The following is a 22,670-nucleotide window of genomic DNA, read 5'->3' on the forward strand; positions in this document are numbered from 1 at the left end:
CCATTTCCACTGGAAATGCACTATCTGGATCTCTGCTACGCTTCTAAAATTTAATTTTCCAACACATTAAACTTTCATAAAAATCACATTTACAAGGTTTTCATACAAGGAAAAGTTACCTTTAGATTGAAACAACTATGTTATACAGAATAGGATAAAATAATTATTGTATTAATTATGAAATATTATTGCTTACCTGGGCGGCATATGTAATTGCCTCAAGCTGCAATGCTGATAACCAGCCATTATCAATGGTTTCCTCAGAAATGGATGTTTTGTACCAAACATCAGGAGGAGTAACACTGGATAAAGAGCTGGTTTCCACTACAGCATCTGGATGACGCAGACCAATTTTTACTAAACAAAAATGCAAAAACATTTTATTTTAATTATTCTAAGTAATAACATTTCCAGTTTCATTATATTTCAATGTTCTTTTTATAACAAAGAAAAATAATTAAAAAGTATTCACTCTGGGCTTCCATAAAAAGTAACTGATGATAAAGTACTATCTATATTTGACTAAAATGATTTATCAACTACATATGGTTAAAACAGAGATTTGGGGCAGGCGGGTGGCTCACGCCTGTAATCCCAGCACTTTGGGAGGCCGAGGTGGAGGGATCACTTGAGGTCAGGCATTCAAGACCAGCCTGGCCAACATAGCAAAACCCTGTCTCTACTAAAAATACAAAAATTAGCTGGGCACGTTGGCACGCGCCTGTAATTCCAGCTACTCAAGAGGCTGAGGAACGAGAATTGCTTGAACCCAGGAGACGGAGGTTGCAGTGAGCCGAGACTGTGCCACTGCACTCCAGCCTGAGTGATGGAGTGAGACTCTGTCTCAAAAAATAAATAAATAAAATTAAATAATAAATAAAATAGAGATTTGCTGATAAAAAAAAGATCTAAAAAAACACCAGCTTGGTTCATACCAGCAGGTTCTCTAATAGTAACAGAACATAATGCCAGATTAAGGAGTTCAGTTACTAAAACATCATTCTCAGTAAACTATCGCAAGGACAAAAAACCAAACACCGCATGTTCTCACTCATAGGTGGGAATCGAACAATGAGAACTCATGGACACAGGAAGGGGAACATCACACTCTGGGGACTGTTGTGGGGTTGGGGGAGGGGGGAGGGACAGCATTAGGAGATATACCTAATACTAAATGACGAGTTAATGGGTGCAGGAAATCAACATGGCACATGGATACATATGTAACAAACCTGCACATTGTGCACATGTACCCTAAAACCTAAAGTATAATAAAAAAAAAATAAATAAAATAAGTTTGCAATATAATTTTATTTTGAGGCTAGGCATGAAGGTTCATGCTTGCAATCTCAGCACTTTGGGAGGCCAAAGCAGGAGTATCATTTGAGGCCAAGAGTTCAAGACCAGCCTTGGCAATATAGTGAGACCCTCATCTCTACAATTAAAATCCAAAAATTAGCTGGGCATGGTGGTGGGACCTGTGGTCCGAGCTACTTAGGAGGCTGAGGCAGGAGGATTGCTTTAGCCTTGAAGGCTGAGGCTACAGTGAGCTAAGATTGTGCCACTGCCTGGCTGGGCACGGTGGCTCACGCCTGTAATCCCAGCACTTGGGAGGCCAAGGTGGGTGGATCTCCTGAGGTCAGGCATTCGAGACCAGCCTGGCCAACACGGTGAAACCCCATCTCTACTAAAAATACAAAAATCAGCCAGGCATGGTGGTGCACACCTGTAATCCTAGCTACTCAGGAGGCTCAGGCATGAGAATCGCTAGAATCCAGGAGGGATCCTGGGAGGTGGAGGTTGCAGTGAGGCAAGAGCATGCCACTGCACTCCAGACTGAGTAAAGAGCCAGACCCCGTCTTAAAAAGAATATATTTTACTTTGAAAAGTATTTGAAAGACAAACTTGGCTATAAAGTTAAACAACCAAGTCCCCAAAATGTACAACATGAATACATTAAAATAATGATCAGGAAGCTTTTTCTGTAAAGGGTCAGAGAATGATTTTGCCGTTTTAGGCCATCCTGTCTCTTGTACAACTACTTAACATTGCTGTTGTAGTGTCAACGCAGCCATAGATAATCAGTAAACCAATAAACATGTCTATGTTCCAATAAAACTTTATTTACTATAAAAGAGGGAGTGGTCCAGATTTAGTTTGCTGTCCTCTGGTTTAAAGGGCCATAAACTCTTTCAATCCTTTTGCAAAATGATTACTGGAATAAATAAAACAGAAGTTCAGATAGGACTCCTAAAATTCACTGCAGGTGACCAGAAAAGGATGGAATCTTGAGTCTATCAGTAATTGATAAAAAGAGAATTGTAGTTCAATTCAAATGGTATTATTAGTGGTTTTTTATAGAAACCAAGACTACATGAAAGACAAATTCTAGGCATAGATTTGTTTCCTATAATGAAAAAGTGAAAATTTTATGCAAATATTAAAAACCTAATTTTCGACTTCATACAGTGGCTGCTAAAAAAAGAATCATGTTATACAAAAGGGAGAAACAAAGCTAATTTAAAACTATGGAATTCAAATAGCACAATTATTTTTATAATTTCAATGTTTTTACAATTTTAGACAAGTTGTATTAAATATCTTAGCTTCATGTATCTTTACAACTACCTTTGATTTTTATAATCACTACTCCTAGGAACAAAATTAAAATAAAATCCAAGCTTTAGTTTTGGTTTTAGAAGACTTTGACCTAAAACAAGATTCTAAATTTATACAGAAAAAACAAAACAAAACAAAATAAAACAAAAAGAACCAAAGAAACCATAGGAAAACTTTGATCTAAATATCTGACAAATCCCAAAGGCATACATTTTATTGGCATGTATTCTGCATAGGTTTCTGCATGACCCATTTCTTCTTCATCTTCTTCCTCTGGTTCATCATCTTCTTTTACAACAGGAACCTTCTGCAACACAGAAAGAGCACAATCAATCCCAAATCCAGGGACCAGATGCCCAGCCAACACACAGAAAAACTCTCTTGTAGGAACACCTACAAATTTCCATCATGGAAACATGACGCGCCACCTCAATACTCCCCAAAATCTGGGCCACACTTCGTGGCTTTCCTGCTTCTCCAATAATGAGCACAGACAACGAGGACCTACTCTGTCTCTTACCCACAAATGAGTCACCACAAGACTCCACGTCCTTCTGGCCACCATCATGTCAAGCTACTTTCCCCTTCAATACTGCCTACCACCCCTCCTTGATGCCCAGGACTCTCTCTGCACTCAGACTTCGCCTTCATTCTAGTTCCAGGAGAAAGAGCAAGCAGTGTGTCTGGTTCTTCCTAGTGCAGAACTGGAGTGAACGCTAGCAAAGGTGGACTGGCCCCAAAGGACCCTGCATCACCACAAACAGGGCCTCTCAGTCTCACATCCCACCTTCTTCTCAGTTCACTTCTATTTGTCTGCTTTCCCGCATATCCTAAAACCAAAATCCCAGAAGACTGGAGTTTATTTTAGAGGCCCTTATGAAGAACAGAAAAATTTACTTCAGACTTCTGTGTCTCCACAGGTGCAATCGTGATCATATATAAGATGGCCATGTAATTTATTTTCCAAACCCTGGCACATTTGAGTTGGGGAGCTATTGAGCATTACACTGAGAAAACAGAAGTAAACCCAGACTGTCCTCAGCAAACCAAGTGAATGGTCACCACAGTTATGCTTCCCTTTTCTTCCTCTACAGGATCTTAAAGGAATAAAGGAAGATCCGGAACAAGCCACTTTTCATTACCAGTACAATCATTAGGCAACTGTTTATTAGCATGCACTTGTTCAGGGAAGAGTATAAAGAAACTGTTGTGAAACTCAGTATGCCAAGGGAAGAGGAGAACAAAAACCTACAGGTTAAGGCAAATTAAGGCAAGATCAAGACAGCATTAAAAGTGAAGGACAGGCTCTTTTTTCATTTACCTCAGAATCTAGAGCAGAATATGATTGCAAATAGATAATGAACGTGAAAAGGAAAAGAAGTGGGACATAACCATCCAATCAACATTAACCTATGGAGTCTTTAGATAAAATCTAAGAACAGAATATTCTTAGAAATTATGCTAAAATAAAACTCAATTTCAGAAATTCGAGGCAAAATAGGATTGGCCAAATGAATAGATTTGAATCCCAATTCTGCTGTTATTTAATTGTGTAGTGTTTTTTAATTTAGGCAAATTACCTAAATTCTGGGTCCTCTCCACACCCACCGTCTAACCCTGTCCTCTCTTATAAAATATAAATGTATTCTACGTTAAGATAAGCAGGCTCCTTTCTCCTTCCATCCTTTATTCTCCTACCTAGAGTTTTTTAAAATCATCATAAAATTGATGATAATTGAATAACTCAAGGATAAGTTGGTAATACTGAAGGACCACTATATCCGGGAAACAAACAAGTAATACCTTGAAGCCAGGTGCATGTGAGATGGCAACTGATATCAAATTTAGCTCAAAGAGATAACTCGGGGGAGGGAGACCATGGTACCTGGAAAATGTTTGCCCAACACACCACGTAGATGTTCACTACACAATGCTGGGCAAATCTTACTAGATGGGGAACGTGGACCTGGGGTTGTCAGGTACTCCCCATTTTTGAAAATAACTGGGAAATCAGGATTTGTGTATGTCAGCAAACAAATTCAAAATTCTTCAAAATACCATGAAGGCCAAACAAAACACATTTGTCAGCCAGGCGTGGTGGCTCATGCCTGTGATCCCAGCACTTGGGCAGCAGGGGTGGGCGATCACCTGAGGTAAGGAGTTCAAGACCAGCCTGGCCAACATGGCAAAACCCCGTCTCTACTAAAAAATACAGGCCAGGCGCAGTGGCTCACGCCTGAAATCCCAGAACTTTGGGAGGCCGAGGCGGGTGAATCACGAGGTCAGCAGTTCAAGACCAGCCTGGCCAAGATGGTGAAACCCCATCTCTACTAAAAAATACAAAAAAAAATTAGCAGGGCGTAGTGGCAGCCACCTGCAATCCCAGCTACTTGGGAGGTTGAAGAAGAGAATTGCTTGAACCCGGGAAGGGGAGGTTGCAGTGAGCCAAGACTGCACCAATGCATTCCAGCCTGTGATAGAGCAAGACTCCATCTCAAAATAAATAAATAAAATAAAATATACAAAAATTATCTGGGTGTGGTGGGGAGGGAGGGGGGGCGCCTGTAATCCCAGCTACTCAGGAGGCTGAGGCAGGAGAATCACTTGAACCTGGGAGGCAGAGGTTGCAGTGAGCTGAGATCGTGCCACTGCCCTCCAGCCTGGGTGACAGCAAGACACCGTCTAAGAACACACACACACACACGCACGCACACGCACACACACACACACACACGTCGACTAGTCTGGTTGATGGGCTATCAGTTCGCAGTCTCTCTGAGATGTTACTTAACTGCTAAGCCAATAAAAAACTTCTGGTATATAACGGACTGAAATGGAAATGTGAAAACCACATAAAACATTTCTTGAAGAAATATGCATTTTTAGTTTCCAAAAATCACCTTCCAAGTGCTGCTGGGTAAGTAAACTGGGTACTGTCCAGTAAGTAAACTGGGTACAATCACTAAGCAAACTGGGTACTGCCAGTAGCACTGTTGTTCTCCTGGTCCCCATTCAAAACCTCAGCTACAGTTTGCTGTACTGTCTCCAATTCCATATTCCAGAACCAAGTCCCAAAATTCTTTTGGTATCGTTATGTAGTCATCTCTTTTTTTCCTTTCCCCTCTCCCTTTTCCAATTTCCTCTGCAAGGTCTCTAGTATACCCCTTCTTACTTCCCCCTTAGGTTAACCAACTTTCCAACCTCTCTCTTTTGCCTACTCCTACTCATCCCGAATCTGTCTTCCCTACCCCTTTACTCAGTCTGCACCCCAACTCCTGAATCACTAACAGGTCCCTTCATGTCTACTGACTAAATGGTGCTAGACTAAGTCCAAAGTCCTTCAAACTCAATTCAGCGCAGGGCACCTTGGCCTCCCAGCACTTTGGGAGGCCGAGCTGGAGGGATCACTTGAGGTCAGGCATTTGAGACCAGCCTGGCCAACATGGTAAAACCCCGTCTCTACTAAAAACACAAAAATTAGCCAGGCCTGGTGGCAGGCACCTGTAATCCCAGCTACTCAGGAAGCTGAGGCAGAAGAATCGCTTGAACCTGGGAGGCGGAGGTTGCAGTGAGCCAAGATCGCACCACTACACTCCAGCCTGGTCAACAGAGCAAGACTCCATCTCAAAAACGACGACGACGACAAAAACCTCAATTCAGGACCCTCCATGGAGCCCAGACCTACTATTCCCACTTCTTTCTACAAGCTAAGCTTCCTGGCTTATTTTCACTGAAGCACACAGTCACTACCTCCTCCACGCCTATTAATCCTATAGCTCCCTTCCTAATATCCCACCTCAAAGTCTCGTCATACTCAAAACCCAAACTCCATTATTCCTCCTCCATAAAGTCCACCAGGCCACTAGAGTTCATGAAGGTCACCTTTTCCTCCAAATTCTTAACCTTTATTGTGAGTAGCACATTGCATACCTTTTGATGTACTTTTCATTATTACTACTTAATCCAGATGGTTGTCAAATTTTGTTTACTGAAGGTAGAAGCATGTAATAAATATACTTCTTGTAGAAACCTACTACATATTAACAATCTTATACATGGAGAATTTATTAAATAAATGTACGGAATCAATTGATCCAAAGCATACAGCATTTTCAAAATGTTAAGAATTATAACCAGGCTGAGTGCAGTGGCTCATGCCTGTAATCTCAGCACTTTCGGAGGCTGAGGCAGGCGGATTACCTGAGGTCAGGAGTTCGAGACCAGCCTGGCCAACATGGTGAAACCCCATTTCTACTAAAAATACAAAAATTAGCCAGGCATGGTGGCACATGCCTGTAATCTCAGCTACTTGAGAGGCTGAGGTGAGACAATCGCTTGAACCTGGGAGGCGGAGGTTACAGTGAGCCAAGATAGCACCACTGCACTCCAGCCTGGGCGATAGAGTGAGACTCTGTCTCAAAAAAAAAAAAAAAAAAAAAAGAGAAAAAAAAAAAAGAATTACTCATAACCAGACCATTATATGATCTGTCAGTGCATTATGAGCTTTCTATTCAAGTTCGGTCCTAAAATGAACAAAGTTATCAAATACTTTTTGTTAACCCCACATTGTCTTTTTTTCTGCTCAGATGAGATTTTTAACAGTAAGATATCAGTACTGCATGTTAGTGCCACACTCCGTCAAATCTGCAAGTTTTAACCACCCTGGTTAGTATCTATATTATTCCAGTGAGGTTTAAGCGCATCCATTAGTTTACATGCCTGTATAGCTTCTTCCCAACCCAAAAACAGGCTTCTGAGGGTTGTTCCATATAGAACACTTTTAGTTGAGTACACTGTCATACTACACAAAAATAAAGACACGGCTATTTGAAACTCACCATGGTTGGGGAAAAACTCCTCATCTTCATGTCGTTTATCCACATTCTAGCTCCTTCTTTATTAGAAGACTCTTTCTTTACTGTACCATTGCTTACATCAGCTGAGGAGGAAAAAGTCAAATTACATTTAGAAGAAAATTCTGAACTTATTTTCCCATTATTTAAAAATCCAGAAGTTTAAGGCCGGTGCGGCGGTTCACGCCTGTAATCCCAGCATTTTTGGGACACCAAGGCGGGTGGATTACAAGGTCAAGAGTTCAAGACCAGCCTGACCAAGATTGTGAAACCCTGTCTCTACTAAAAATACAGAAACAAGCTGGGCGTGGTGGCGGGCGCCTGAAATCCCAGCTACTCGGGAGACTGAGGGAGAGAATTGCTTGAACCTGGGAGGTGGAGGTTGAAATGAGCTGAGACTGCACCACTGCACTTCAGCGTGGATGACAGAACAAGACTTTGTCTAAAAAAATAAAAATAAAAAACCCAGAAGTTTACACATTTCAAAAACCAAAGAATGTCAATCTGCCTATAACTAATTTATTTTTCTTTATTTATTTATTTTTCGAGTTTCACTCTTGTTGCCCAGGATGGAGTGCATTGGTGCAATCTCAGCTGACTGCAACCTCCTCCTCCCGAGTTCAAGCGATTCTCCTGCCTCAGATCCCCAAGTAGCTGGGATTACAGGAATGCACCACCATGGCCGCCTAATTTTTTTTTTTTTTTTTTTAAAGTAGAAACGGGGTTTCTCCATGTTGGTCAGGCTGGTCTTGAACTCCCAACCTCAGGTGATCTGCCCACTTTGGCATCCCAAAGTGGTGGGATTACAGGCGTGAGCCACCGCACCTGGCCTCTATTACTAATTTAAATTAAGCACAGGCATGAAAACATTCAAACCCATGTGTCTTTATGGAAGTAAAGAATTAACTTTAGAAAACAAGTAACTCAAAAGGAACGTGTGCATGGGAAGCTTGAAAATTATTTATCAGAAAGATATTCAAAAGCCAGTATTACTTTGAGACACTTCATTTGACTCATTAAAAACAAGCAAGGCCGGCGCAGTGGCTTACGCCTGTAATCCCAGCACTTTGGGAGGCCGAGGAGGCCCTGTCTCTACAAATACAAAATTAGCCGGGCATGGTGGCGCATGCTTGTAATCCCAGCTACTCGGAAGGCTGAGGCAGAGAACTGCTTGAACCCGGGAGGTGGAGGTTGCAGTGAGCTGAGATCACGTCATTGAACTCCAACCTGGGCAACAAGAGCAAGACTCTGTCTCAAAAAAATTAATTAATTAATTAATTAATAAAAATTAAAAAAATACAAAAAAAAATTAGCCAGGCATGGTGGCGGGTGCCTGTAGTCCCAGCTACTAGGGAGGCTGAGGCAGGAGAATGGCGTGAAACCGGGAGGCGGAGCCTGCACTGAGCCGAGATCGCGCCACCACACTCCAGCCTGGGTGACAGAGCAAGACTCCGTCTCAAAAAAGAAAAAAAAAACAAAACAAAAAAAAACCCAACACCTGGGGTTATAGCCCAAACAGAATCAATTTCATGGGATCTGGTGGTACTTACTAATTTTAAAGGCAAAATAATTATTTCTAGAAGAAGAAAAATCCATTTGGGAACTCCTTACTTCCTCCTGCTCCCAGAGTAAAGATCTAAACAATGAACACTTTCTTCTATACCACTGGTTTTCAAACTCTTTTAAATATAGCAATAAAATCTCAGAATCCACTTATCAATCAGCAGAGCTGCTTGACTGAATAGGGGTGGGAGGTATCCAGTCCAGAACCCCTGGAACCAGCCTTCAATCTCCAAGAATCTCTGAAGTCCTCACAGTACCCAGAATTCTTGAGATAGAGGTGTGGAAATCACTGCCTTTAGGGAAGAGAGTGCTAACACCAGGAGAGCTGATCAGCATTTCATCTATTCTAGCAAAAGATGAAGAGTATTTGGGAGGACTATCACTTGGACTCCAAAACGAGTACAACTAATTAAAGTATTAACAGGCCAGGTGCTCACGCCTGTAATCCCAGAACTTTGGGAGGCCGAGGTGGGCTGATCACTTGAGGTCAGGAGTTCAAGACCAGCATGGCCAACATGGTGAAACCCCGTCTCTACTAAAAATAGCCGGGCTTGGTGGCTCATGCCTGTAATCCCAGCTATTTGGGAGGCTGAAGCAGGAGAATCACTTGAATTCAAGAAACAGGGGTTGCAGGGAGCCGAGATCGCGCCATTGCACTCCAGCCTGGGTGATGGAATGAGACTCCGTCTCACAAAAAAACAAAAAATAAAAATAAAGTATTAACAAAACAAGGAAACTAGAACAGAGATGATATTTGGGGGCATGGTTTATTAATAACTGTGAAAGAGCCAGTGATCAGCTCCTAGTTTTAAGACCAGAGAAAAGGTGACAGGTTAGAACCCAAAAGGGCAACAACCACACAGATAAGAAGTAAAACATGCAACACCTTGCTTTCTGCAGTTTCATATTTTCAACGTTTTTCCCCTTCAGTAAAAAGAGGACCATCTCCTACAACAAAAAACTTTGCTTATCTTCAGCACTCACTTACCATCTTTTTTTTTTTTTTTTTTTTTTTTGAGATGGAGTCTTGCTCTGCCGCCCAGGCTGGAGTGCAGTGGCGTCATCTCAGCTCACTACAAACTCTGCCTCCTGTGTTCAAGCAATTCCCTGCCTCAGCCTCCCAAGTAGCTGGGATTATAGGCGCCCATCATCATGCCCAGCTAATTTTCATGTTTTTAGTAGAGATGGGGTTTCACCATCTTGGCCAGGCTGGTCTTGAACTCCTGACCTCGTGATTCACCCACCTCGGGCTCCAAACGTGCTGGGATTACAGGCATGAGCCACCGCGCCCGGCCCATCTTTGTTTCTTAGTCCTGATCTAGCTTGACAGTTTCTCAGGCTTCCATACAAGGATAGTCTTGCTGTGCAGCCTTATAAATGTCTGCATTTGTCTTTTAAAAATCACTACCTTAAATGTCGGAGAATTTACTGTACTAGATTTCTTGTTCAGTCAGCTTCAAATCTATCCTGTTTTCTGTTTTGTTCTCTAAATTCTTCCCTCACAATGGCATACATCCACTCCTTTAAGTTATGATGGCATATGCTAATGTGAGGAGTACAATGCTCAGAAAGCCACTCATATAAGAAGCAGGCTTCCTCATTAAATCCAAAGACTGTAACGAGAAGCATCTTCCACCAACTGTCGACCATCCCCAAGTCCCTTGCGAGTGATTCCAGAAACTGCTCTGCACCTCAGCCAGGTCAAGGTCACAGTGCTGCACTCCACGGCAGAAAATGGAATCAGTCCTAAGACGGCTAAAATGATTTCCCAACTTGCATCTCACTGCCAGGTTGCAGTCAGTTCAGGACAATGACCTTGAGAGGAAAACCAAAAAACAAAAACCAAAAAACAAAAAACTACAGCCACAAGGACACAATGGTATGGACCCAAACATAAAAACCAGATGATCTGAAAATTTTAATTACAGTCACTTAAGACAAAGTTCTGCCAGGCGCGGTGGCTCACGCTTGTAATCCCAGCAATTTGGGAGGCCGAGGTGTGCGGATCACGAGGTCAGGAGATCGAGACCACGGTGAAACCCCGTCCCTACTAAAAATACAAAAAATTAGCCGGGCGTGGTGGCGGGCGCCTGTAGTCCCAGCTACTCAGAGATGCTGAGGCAGGAGAATGGCATGAACCCGGGAGGCGGAGCTTGCAGTGAGCCGAGATCGCGCCACTGCACTCCAGCCTGGGTGACAGAGCAAGACTCCGTCTCAAAAAAAAAAAAAAAAAGACAAAGTTCTACATCTTTCTATAAACACTTAACGCCCATTCTTTTAGAATGCTCTTAGCCCTCTATTTCATATAAACACAAGCAGGCCGGGCGTGGTACTCACGTCTGTAATCCCAACAACACTTTGGGAGGCTAAGGTGGGCAGACCGCCTGAGCTCAGGAGTTCGAGACCAGCCTGGCCAACATAGTGAAACCCCGTCTCTATTAAAAATACAAAAATTAGCTGGGTGTGGTGGCACGCGCCTGTAATTCCAGCTACTCGGGAGGCTGAGGCAGGAGAATCGTTTGAACCCAGAAGACGGAAGCTGCAGAGAGCGGAGATCGCACCACTGCACTCCAGTCTGGGTGACAGACTGAAAATCCGTCTCAAAAAAAGAAAAAAGAAATGCAGAATTGTGGGCTCTACTGAGAATCAGATTCTGTTTTCAAACAAGATCCATAGATGAGTCATAGGTAAATAGCTAAGATGCACTGATTTGTAAACGATTAAGAAAAATGTTAACTACCCATAATATATAAAATTGGTAAGATTTCATGTTGCTAATGTAGCTACCTGATAATCCCAGAAATTACATTTCAAAGCTAAACAACCTACCCAAGGCATCTAAACTTTTGCTTCCCTTGAATTGTGTTAAAGACTGTAAGTATGCAAAATAATGCAGATAACACCCTTTTATGGCCAGTTCTTTAAAAACCCAAGCAAATCATTTAAAAAAACATGCTGACATAGCTTACCAGAGAAAGTTGATACTATTGAAAACAGACTTACTAGCTGCTGTTGCTACTGGCTGAGCAATATTAGCAGGTGGCTTTAGTTTCATCAGTTCATTAAGACTATTATTTTTCAGTAGATCCTTCAGCTGAACTTGGTCTTTTGAAGGTGCAGAGGTCATGGCATTTCGTACTGTTGGTGCTGAGACTGACGGGCGTGTGCTTGCAGTAGTCTGGATAAACTTAGTTAAAGTGATGGTTTGCCTGTTGGTTGTTGCAGGTGGTGTTTTAGTCATTACAATTGTAGATCCCAAGGGTGGAAGATGATTTATTTGATTCAGCACAAACGTTGTAGTAGATGGAGGCTGCTGCTAGATAGAAAACAAAAAATATACCACTGAAAAATGCTTTATTCTCTAATGAAGCTTATATCCACAAACTTGGAAAGACAACTAAAAATCTAAAATACAGTTTTATCATTGCTTTTTTTTCTTTTTTCTTTGAAACAGTCTCATTCTGTCACCCAGGCTGAAGTGTGATCATAGCTCACTGCAGCTTTGCCCAACCGGGCTCAAGTGATTCTTGCACCTCAACCTCTCAAGTAGCCAGGACTACAGGTGCACACCACCATGCCCGGCAACTTTTTTTTAGAGATAAAGAGTCTCACTATGTTGCTCAGGTTGGTCTCAAACTCCTGGGGTCATGCCATTCTCCCACCTCAACCTCCCAAAGTGCTGGGATTACAGGAGTGAGCCACTGTGCCCAGCCTTGCCTAAATATTGGTACTTCATTTCTGATTTGATTAACTACAAATTACCAAGTTAAAACGGACAACTTTGATGAAAAGAAGGTATAGTTGTAATATAACCCTTTCTGTAACTGTCAGGGATGGCAAGCATAAAATGGAACTATCCCACACAAACCGAAAATAACAGGACTAAGCCAGGCACAGTGGTGTGCACCTGCATTTCCAGCTAATTGGGAGGGTGACACAGGAGGTTCACTTGATTTTAAGATCAGCCTTGGCAAAATAGCAAGACCTCTCCTGCCCCAACCTCCCCAAAAGACTAGTAACAGAAAGTTTCTAATGCCTTGATGGATGACATTTTCACTTTTTTCCTCCTCAACACTATTTGCTATTTCTCCATGACTCCTTTAATAATGAGTCTTTAATAAAGAGTCTACTATTGGCCAGGCGCAGTGGCTCATGCCTGTAATCCCAGCACTTTGGGAGGCCGAGGCGGGTGGATCACAAGGTCAGGAGATCGAGACTATCCTGGCTAACACAGTGAAACCCTGTCTCTTCTAAAAATACAAAAAATTAGCCGGGCATGGGCCTGTTGTCCCAGCTACTCGGGAGGCTGAGACAGGAGAATGGCCTGAACCCGGGAGGCGGAGGTTGCACTGAGCCGAGATCGCGCCACCGCACTCCAGCCTGGGTGACAGAGGGAGTCTCCATCTCAAAAAAATAAAAATAAATAAAAAATAAAGTCTACTATTTACAACTTTTTTTTTCAATATTTTGACTTGTCATCAACGAACATGTTATATATCTTCACATACAAATCTGTTTTTAAAAATATCTTTGTGGGGCTGGGAGCGGTGGCTCACACCTGTAATCCCAGCACTTTGGGATGCTGAGATGGGCACATTACCTGAGGTCAGGAGCTCAAGACTAGCCTGGCCAACATGGTAAAACCTGTCTCTACTAAAGGTACAAAAATTAGCCAGGCATGGTGGTGGGTGCCTATACTCCCAGCTGCTCGGGAGGCTAAGGCAGAAAAACTGCTTGAACCCAGAAGGCAGAGGTTGCAGTGAGCCAACAAAGCGAGTCTCCGTCTCAAAAAAAAAAAAAAAAAAGAAACAAGAATGAAAGAAACGTGTCGCAAAGTAGGAGGTAAGGGTAGGATATTGGGAAAGTGGCAAAAAGCAGAACTAGAGAGAGAAAACTATTTCACACTAAAAGGTTTTTTATTTTTTATTAATTATCCTTTTTTTTTTTTTTTTTTTTTCTTTTTTGAGACAGAGTCTTGCTCTGTCACCCAGGCTGGAGTGCAGTGGCCCCATCTCAGCTCACTGCAAGCTCTGCCTCCCCGGTACATGCCATTCTTCTGCCTCAGCCTCCCGAGTAGTTGGGACTACAGGCGCCTGCCACCACACCCAGCTAATTTTTTGTATTTTTAGTAGAGACGGGGTTTCACCGTGTTAGCCAGGAGAGTCTCGATCTCCTGACCTCGTGATCCACCCTCCCCGGCCTCCAAAAGTGTTGGGATTACAGGCGTGAGCCACCGTGCCCGGCCTCTTTTTTTATCTTTTCTGAGATGAAGTCTCGCTCTGTCGCCCAGGCTGGAGTGCAGTGGCTTGGTCTCTGCTCACTGCAACCTCTTCCACTTCCTGGGTTCAAGAGATTCCCCTGCCTCAGCCTCTCAAATAGCTATGACTATAGGCATGCACCACCACACCCAGCTAATTTTTGTATTTTTAGTAGAGATAGAGATGGAGTTTCACCATGTTGGCCAGGCTGGTCTTGAACTCCTGACCTCATGTGATCCACCCACCTTGGCCTCCCAAAGTGCCGGGATTATAGGCATGAGCCACTGTGCCCAGCCCGTTTCTTCTTTTATAGAGATGGGGTCTTGCCATTTTGCTCAAGCTGGTCTTGAATTCCTCGGCTCAAGCAATCCTCCTACCTCAGCCTCTCGAAGTGCTGAGATTACAGATGCGAACCACCACACCTGGCCATGTTTTCTCACTACAGTTCTAAACTATTTTAGAAGTAACGACAAATCTAAATCATTCTTACCCTCACATTTAATAGTGCTGGAGTAGGTACAGTCTCTGGTTCTTGTTTAACAGGAATTGCTGCTTCGGTCTCCAAACCTAGTTCTAATGCACTAAGTGGCACTGACTGGAGAGAAAACAACATCAGACAAAAAATAAAGGACAGCAGTAAATTCTGTTTCAAGGACAAGATTTGCATTTATTAAAAAATATCAAGCTTAACATTCAAACTGACGTGAAATCACTAACAGCAGATATAATGTAACAATCTTTGCAAGCACAAGATCTCTACAAAACTGTACTAACAATTCCTTTTTAAAAACATTTTTGTAGGCTGGGTGTGGTGGCTCATGCCTGTAATCCTAGCACTTTGGGAGGCCGAGGTGGGCAGATCATGAGGTCAGGAGTTACAGACCAGCCTGGCCAACATGGTGAAACCCCATCTCTACTAAAATACAAAAATTAGCCCAACTTGGCCAGGCGCGGTGGCTCACGCCTATAATCCCAGCACTTTGGGAGGCAGAGGCAGGTGGATCACAAGGTCAGGAGATCGAGACCATCCTGGGTAACATGGTGAAACTCTGTCTCTACTAAAAGTACAAAAAATTCGCCGAGTGTGGTGGCGGGCGCCTGTAGTCCCAGCTACTTGGGAGGCTGAGGCAGGAGAATGGGAGGCAGAGCTTGGAGTGGAGATTGCACCACTGCACTCTGGCCTGGGCGACAGAGCGAGACTCTGTCTCAAAAAAAGAAATAAATAAAATAAATAAATAAACAAAAACATTAGCTGGGCTTGGTAGCGGCCGCCTGTAATCCCAGCTACTCGGGAGGCTGAGGCAGGAGAACTGCTTGAACCTGAGAGGTGGAGGTTGCAGTGAGCCAAGATCGTGCCACTGCACTCCAGCCTGGGTGACAGAGTGAGACTGTGTCTGAAGAAAAAAAAAGTTTTTTTAGTCTTTTTTTTTTTTTTTAAGGCTAGTCAGGTGAAGCAGTGGGAGTAGAGGAGAAACAAGAAATCTGTAACAGGCTGTGATCAATTACTTGTAAACAACACTGCACTCGGACCAGTCTATTTTTTTATTTTTCAGAAACAAGGTCTTGCTCTGTCACCCAGGCTAAAGTGCAGTGGCACGATAACAACTCACAACAGCCTCAAACTCCTGAGCTCAAGCAATCCTCCCACCTCAGCCTCCTGGGTAGCTGGGACATCAAGCGCACACAACCACGGCTAGCTAATTTTATTTAACTTTTCGTAGAGACAAGGTCTCGCTACACTGCCCAGGCTGGTCTCACTCCTGGGCTCAAGCAATCCTTCAGCCTCAGCCTCCCTAAGTGCTGGGATTACAGGCATAAGACACTGTGCCCAGCCAGAATCTTACGTTTTTGCTTTCAGAGAATGTATATAGTGAAATCACAGAAGAATATCCCTAAATAATTAAACAACTATTAAGGAAATTAAAGATACTCCCATAAGAATGCTAAACATCTCTTACACTGTCTGTACATTTATAATAATATCAAAGCAAAAAATAATGTTTTGGTTTTCATTATTTTCTGCCTCATAAATCAAAATGAATACTCAACATAAAAATAACATTCGGCCGGGCACAGTGGCTCACGCCTATAACTCCAGCACTTTGGGAGGCTGAGGCAGGCAGATCACAAGGTCAGGAGTTCGAGACCGGCCTGAACAACATGGTGAAACCCCATCTCTACTAAAAATACAAAAATTAGCCAGGTGTGGTGGCGTACACCTGTAATCCCAACTACTCAGGAGGCTGAGGCAAGAGAATTTTGAACCCAGGAGGCAGAGGTTGTAGTGAGCTGAGAATGCACCACTGCACTCCAGCCTGGGTGACAGAGCAAGACTCCACCTCAAAAAAAAAAAAAAAAAAAAAAAAAAAAAAAAAAATTTAACACATGTATTTAAAATTAAGGCTTCACATGTATATTTAAAATTGGGCCAAGCTTGGCTCGCACCTGTAATCCCAACACTTTGGGAGGCCGAGGTGGGCAATCGCTTGAGCTCAGGAGTTCAAGACCAGCCTGGGCAACATGGCAAACACTGTCTCTACAAAAAAGACAAAAAATTAGCGGGATGTGGTGGCACGTGCCTATAGTCCCAGCTACTTGGGGGGCTGAGGCAGAAGGATGGCTTGAGCCTGGGAGGTTGAGGCTTCAGTAAGCCATGACTGCACCACTGCACCCCAGCCTGGGCCACAGAGTGAGACCATCTTAAAAAAAAAAAATACTGTAAGCGGAAATCACTAAGCAAGAGAGGCTTTGGAAAACTCTTACCTGCTGAACTGACGGGGTAGGCATTGGAGTTGCAAGCCCTGCATCTCCACCATCAATATCAAAGAGGTCATTCGGACTAATTCCACTCTCACTCAAAGCAGCAAGCAATAAATCTTGCCCTGGTTCCACCATCTTTAAAATGAAATATTAAATATTAACATAAAAAACAAAAAGTGACAAATATTAACTCCCCTCTAAATATAAACAATCCAACAATCTCTACTAGACCCATTCATTCAATATTAATGAAGAACCTGCCACGTGTCAGGCAAAGAGGATAAAAGAGAAACAGTCTTCGATCCCAAGCTCACTCTAAAATAGAAAGGATAGACAAGTACATAAATCATAGCACAAGTATACATCTACAAAAGGCTACGGGAACAGAGAAGAAAATAATGAACTTTGTGGAAGCAGAGATGTTATAAAGATGACAATGCAGCAGAGCATCAGGGAATCATCAGGTGGACAAGGATCCTTTGGACTACGCATTCAAAACATGGAGGCATGAAAGAATTTGACACACTTTAAAAACTATGGCTGGAGGCCAGGTGCAGTGGCCCACACCTGTAATCCCAGCACGCTGGGAGGCAAAGCCAGGTGGATCACCTGAGTTCAGAAGTTTGAGACCAGCCCGGCCAAAATGGTGAAACCTTGCCTCTACTAAAAATACAAAAATTAGCCACACGTGGTGGCGGGTGCCTGTAATCCCAGCTTCTCTGGAGGCTGAGGCAGGAAAAACCGCTTGAACCAAGAGGTGGAGGTTGCAGTGAGCCAAGATTGTGCCACTGCACTCCAGCCTGGGTGACAGAGCGAGACTCCATCTCAAAAAAAAAGAAAACCTCTGGAGTTAATTCAACAAGGGTATGGAAGCTCAGAACAGAAGAATGGGGCTCAGGCAGGAAATGGCAAGAGATGAAGGTATCACCTACAGCCTTGTACACCACGCTGGAGAGTTCACTTGCTCCTGTGGGAAACAGGGATTACTAACAGGTTTTCTGACTGAGGACTACTTGACACAGCAGATTTGTGATTTAGAAAGATTACTCGTCTGGGCACTGTGGCTCAAGTCTGTAATCCCAGCACCAAAGTGGAGGTGCAGGAGGTTAGCTTGAGGCCAGGAGTTCAAGACCTGCCTAGAGATCCCATATCTACAAAAAAAAAATGTTTAAATTAGCCGAGTGTGGTGGTGCATGCCTGTAGTCCCAGCTACTTGGGAGGATCACTTGAGCCCAGGAATTGGAGACTGCAGGGAGCTGTGATTGCACCATTGCACTCCAGCCTGGGCTACAGAATAAGACCCCCCCGCCCCAACCCCGCACCCGACTCAACTCAGTAAAGAAAGAAAAAAATAGAAGGATTACTCAACAGCAATGTGGAAACAAACTAAGAGGGGGCAGAAGACCAGCAGCAGAAAGACATCTTGGGAAACTGACATAGCTGACCAGGAGAGAGATGTATCATAACTGTATAGGGCAGAAAGAAAGAAGGGGAAATGGAATCCAAGATACTTAGGGAGCTAAATCCATCAGATTTAGCTTAAATAAAAACTCAGAATGGAAGCGAGAATATGAAGCACGTCAGAGAAAAAGTATGAGCTGATGAATGGTTAGAGTCAGGCCAAGAGAAAATAAAAAATAAACGTTGAGCCCAGAAGACCTGAAGGATGAGTTCTATGGAGTTTGCCGGGGTAGGGGGCTAAAGCCAATTTAAAGCAAGTAGACAGATTTTAGTTTGGAGGTTTTTCCAACTACAATCTCAGGGGCCAGACTAAAGCATTCTGCTGCCATGGATATTTACCCATTTTATAGGGGGGAAAAAGAGCTTTCTAAATTTTAACTTTTCTCATTAATTTCTCTGAAATAACCGATTTACATATACAAACATACTTATGAAAAATCTGTACTCAGAAAACTAATTTCATGTTACATAATAATTTTCAGCTAGTCCACTTGTTCTCAGACTGTGATAAAATTAAGTGTCAGTGTTTCATGATGTCCTACAAAAATGGCATTAGCCAAGAGCACAATGAGCATGACTACGCAGTTTCGCTCTTGTTGCCCAAGGTGGAGTACAACGGCACGGTCTTGGCTCACTGCAACCTCTGCCTCCCGAGCTGATGCTCCTGCCTCATCCTCCCAAGTAGCGCCCACCAACACACCTGGTTAATTTTTGTATTTAGTAGAGACAGGGTTTCACGATGTTGGCCAGGCTGGTCTCGAACTCCTGACCTCAGGTGAACCACCCACCTTGGCCTCCCAAAGTGCTGGGATTACAAGCCGTGAGCCACTGTGCCCGGCCTGAGCATGACTTCTAGCATGTAAGAACTGTTTCAGATGAAAGCATTTAACAAAGAAACCCTCTACTGTGTCTATGTCACCTACGTTTGTGTATCATTTAGACAGATGTTCTAATGGAAACATGAGTGAGTTTAAGGTGAAAACCAGATATCCAGAATGAAACAGAGGGCAGACCACTGTGTAGAAGGGTGGGAGGAAACACAGACACCCCAAAGGAGATTTTTTGGAGACGGAGTCTCGCTCTTGTCACCCAGGCTGGAGTGCAGTGGCGTGATCTCGGCTCACCACAACCTCCGCCTTCCAGGTTCAAGCAATTCTCCTGCCTCAGCCTCCCGACTAGCTGGGACTACAGCCGCCCGCCACCACGCCTGGCTAATTTTTTGTATTTTAGTACAGACGGGTTTTCACCGTGTTGCCCAGGCTGGTCTTAAACTTCTGGGCTCAGGCAATCCGCCCGCCTCGGCCTCCCAAAGTGCTAGGATTACAGGCGTGCACCACCGTGCCCAGCCTCCCAAAGGAGATTTCTCCATAATTTTCCAGAAAAAGGAAAAGCAACCCGAGGAAAAAAACCATTTTGGGCAGGGAGTGAGGAAGGAAGGAAACAAGCCTAGCACCGTGTTAAATTCTTCATAAACATTACCATACTCAAGCCCAAAACAACCCTGAGTGAGATAGGTAATATAATTTAAGAGCTGAAACTGAGGGTCAGAAAACTTATCTACCGAAGTTCACTCACGCAGAAGTGGTAAAGATTAGAAACTAGATAGTTCAAACTCCCAAAGTCCATGAAGTTTTCTTTCCAATGAGTAGATAAAGTTGATGTTGGTAAACTATGATGTTTCATTATTTTATTTCAGAATAAACGCCAGATTGAGATTAAAATTGGAGGGGGAATAAGGTATTAGACAGCAAGATATAAATAACATGAATGAACTGAATGACAGAGGAAACAGGAGAAACGTCCCAATATAGATTTCAAATAAAGTTGTTTGCCTGATGACTTGATTAAAAAAAAAGACCAAGTTAACTAATTTTTCTAATATAGACGCATTTGATCATACTTTTACAAATTATCCTACTGCATAATACGAACAAGTACCTAGAGCTCTAAATCAATGCTTTTAACATTTTCAATCCATAAAATACTTCATTAAGACCAAAATAGGGTCTTGGCCCACCAGCTACAGATAATCTTGACCCAGATTAATAGAACTCTGGAGACTATCGAAATGTCATCTCTTTAAAATAAATACTGGAAATGATTTATTTACATTTGAAACAGAAGTACATTGCTTTAATCCAGTGACTTCCGAAACTACAGACCACAGAGCTCCTGCAGGCCACAGGATCCATCAGTCCATGAGCTATACACCAAGCCCTATCTAATAATATTCAAAAGTGTAGAGATACCATTAATCAATGAAATGCATATTCACTGCAAAGTATTATTCACTTCATGAGAGCTTTCTGAAATGTTTTCTTAACAATGAGCATTTAAGTACAAAAAAATTTTATTGAGAAACTTTTTGATGATCATGTAAGAAAGATAGCAACAGTTATAAATAACATTATCAGTGACCAGCTTAGAACTCACTCATAGGAATCACAATTTGACTTAGCCATTCCACAGTGTATACTTATATATACCAAAACATGTTATACACCATACAGACAATTTTTACTGGTAAGACCCTCAAATCTGATGAATGACCTGGGAATAATAATGTCTGTAAAAGACACTGTCTTTTACAAGCTATTAATGAAAGAGATTTTAATCCTAATATATATCTTGTACATAAATTGAATACTAGGGATCATTTCTCAGCCAAACAGGCACAAATTCTCTATTTGTTCTTTTTTTGCAGCGTGAAGGAGGGAAAGGAGATAGAGAACATCTATCCCATTCTCTAACTCCATTAGGCAAAACCCTTAGTATGTAATCATATTTCTATTCAGAAACTATTACAGACTCACAGAATTTTGGTGCTCAAGCAGAGAAAGCCCTTAAAAACTTTATTAGCCAATCTCCTCCTCATTTTACAAATAAGACCTGTTCATAAGAGGAAAAACATTTTCACTTTGAAGCCACAAAGCACCATATAAATGCTAAATACTGTTAGGCACAAGAGAACTGTGTCAGTGTGTCTACAAAGGAATTCATAGACCTCAGATGACATTTACCATGGAGCAATCTAACAAATCCAAGTTACTAACCACGGAAGGTCTTTCTCTCAAACAATGGACAAAAAGATTTCAATTTTTATCATAAATACATTTGAAAGCTGGGTGCGGTGACTCACGCCTATAATCCCAGCACTTTGGGAGGCTAAGGAGGATCACTTCAGTCCAGAGTTTGAAACCAGCCTGGGCAACAAAGGGAGACCTTGTTTCTTTTTCTTTTCTTTTTCTTTTTTTTTTTTTTTTTTTGAGACAGAGTCTTGCTCTGTTGCCCAGGCTGGAGTGCAGTGGCGCGATCTCAGCTCACTGCACCCTCCACCTCCCAGGTTCAAGCAATTCTCCTGCCTCAGCCTCCCGAGTGGCTGAAACTACAGGCCCACACCACCACACCCAGCTAAATTTTGTATTTTTAGTAGAGACAGGGTTTCACCACGTTGGCCAGGATGGTCTCGATCTACTGACCTCGTGATCCGCCCGCCTGGGCCTCCCAAAGTGCTGGGATTACAGCATAAGCCACCATGCCCGGCTGAGACCCTGTTTCTTAAAAATAAAAATAAAAAATAAAAATAAAAAAACGCTGGGCGCAGTGGCTCACCTGAGGTCATGAGTTTGAGACCATCAGTTTGAGACCATCCTGGCCAACGTGGTAAAACCCCGTCTCCTCTAAAAATACAAAAAATAGCCGGGCGTGGTGGTGGGCGCCTATAATCCCAGCTTCTCAGGAGGCTGAGGCAGGAGAATCGCTTGAACCCGGGAGGCAGAGGTTGCAGTGAGCCAAGATCACAGCACTGCACTCCAGCTTGGGCGACAGAGCAAGACTCCGTCTGCAACAAAAAATAAAAACAAACCTCGAAAAATTAATTGGGTGCAGTGACATGCGCCTGTGGTCCCAGATACTTGGAAGGCTGAGGCAGGAGGATCCCTTGAGCCTAGCAGGTCGAAGCTGCAGTGAGGCATGTTCATGGCACTGCATTCCAGGCTGGGTGACAGAGACAGACCCTGTCCCAAAAAAATGAAAAATAAGCAAATGCATTTGAAAACATGACCTATTTCAAAACAGTATGCCTATGAAAACTTCTATGATAAGTAAGACACAAAGACACAGTAGTAGAGAAAAACTAAGAGCTAGTTTTGGCAGG

At 42.9% G+C, this 22,670-nt stretch overlaps 1 protein-coding gene across 6 annotated transcripts in view; it reads right to left on the reverse strand.

Annotated features, from left to right (window-relative positions):
- SBNO1 (strawberry notch homolog 1) overlaps positions 1-22,670 on the reverse strand; it is an 80,356-nt gene that overhangs the window by 47,814 nt on the left and 9,872 nt on the right. For 2 of the 6 annotated variants that reach the window (XM_030821604.1, XM_030821603.1), the window contains 6 exons: positions 17,057-17,188; positions 14,784-14,888; positions 12,039-12,351; positions 7,458-7,558; positions 2,830-2,926; positions 197-357 (listed from right to left, as the gene is read on the reverse strand). In XM_030821604.1, coding sequence (XP_030677464.1) covers positions 197-357; positions 2,830-2,926; positions 7,458-7,558; positions 12,039-12,351; positions 14,784-14,888; positions 17,057-17,188 — 909 coding nt within the window. Of the gene's footprint in view, positions 1-196; positions 358-2,829; positions 2,927-7,457; positions 7,559-12,038; positions 12,352-14,783; positions 14,889-17,056; positions 17,189-17,981; positions 18,188-22,670 lie in introns of those variants that run through there. The other 4 variants (XM_030821608.1, XM_030821607.1, XM_030821606.1 and 1 more) reach the window with 3 other exon arrangements.

The sequence above is a fragment of the Nomascus leucogenys genome, chromosome 10, assembly GCF_006542625.1.
Source record: "Nomascus leucogenys isolate Asia chromosome 10, Asia_NLE_v1, whole genome shotgun sequence".
Taxonomy (NCBI): Eukaryota; Metazoa; Chordata; class Mammalia; order Primates; family Hylobatidae; genus Nomascus; species Nomascus leucogenys.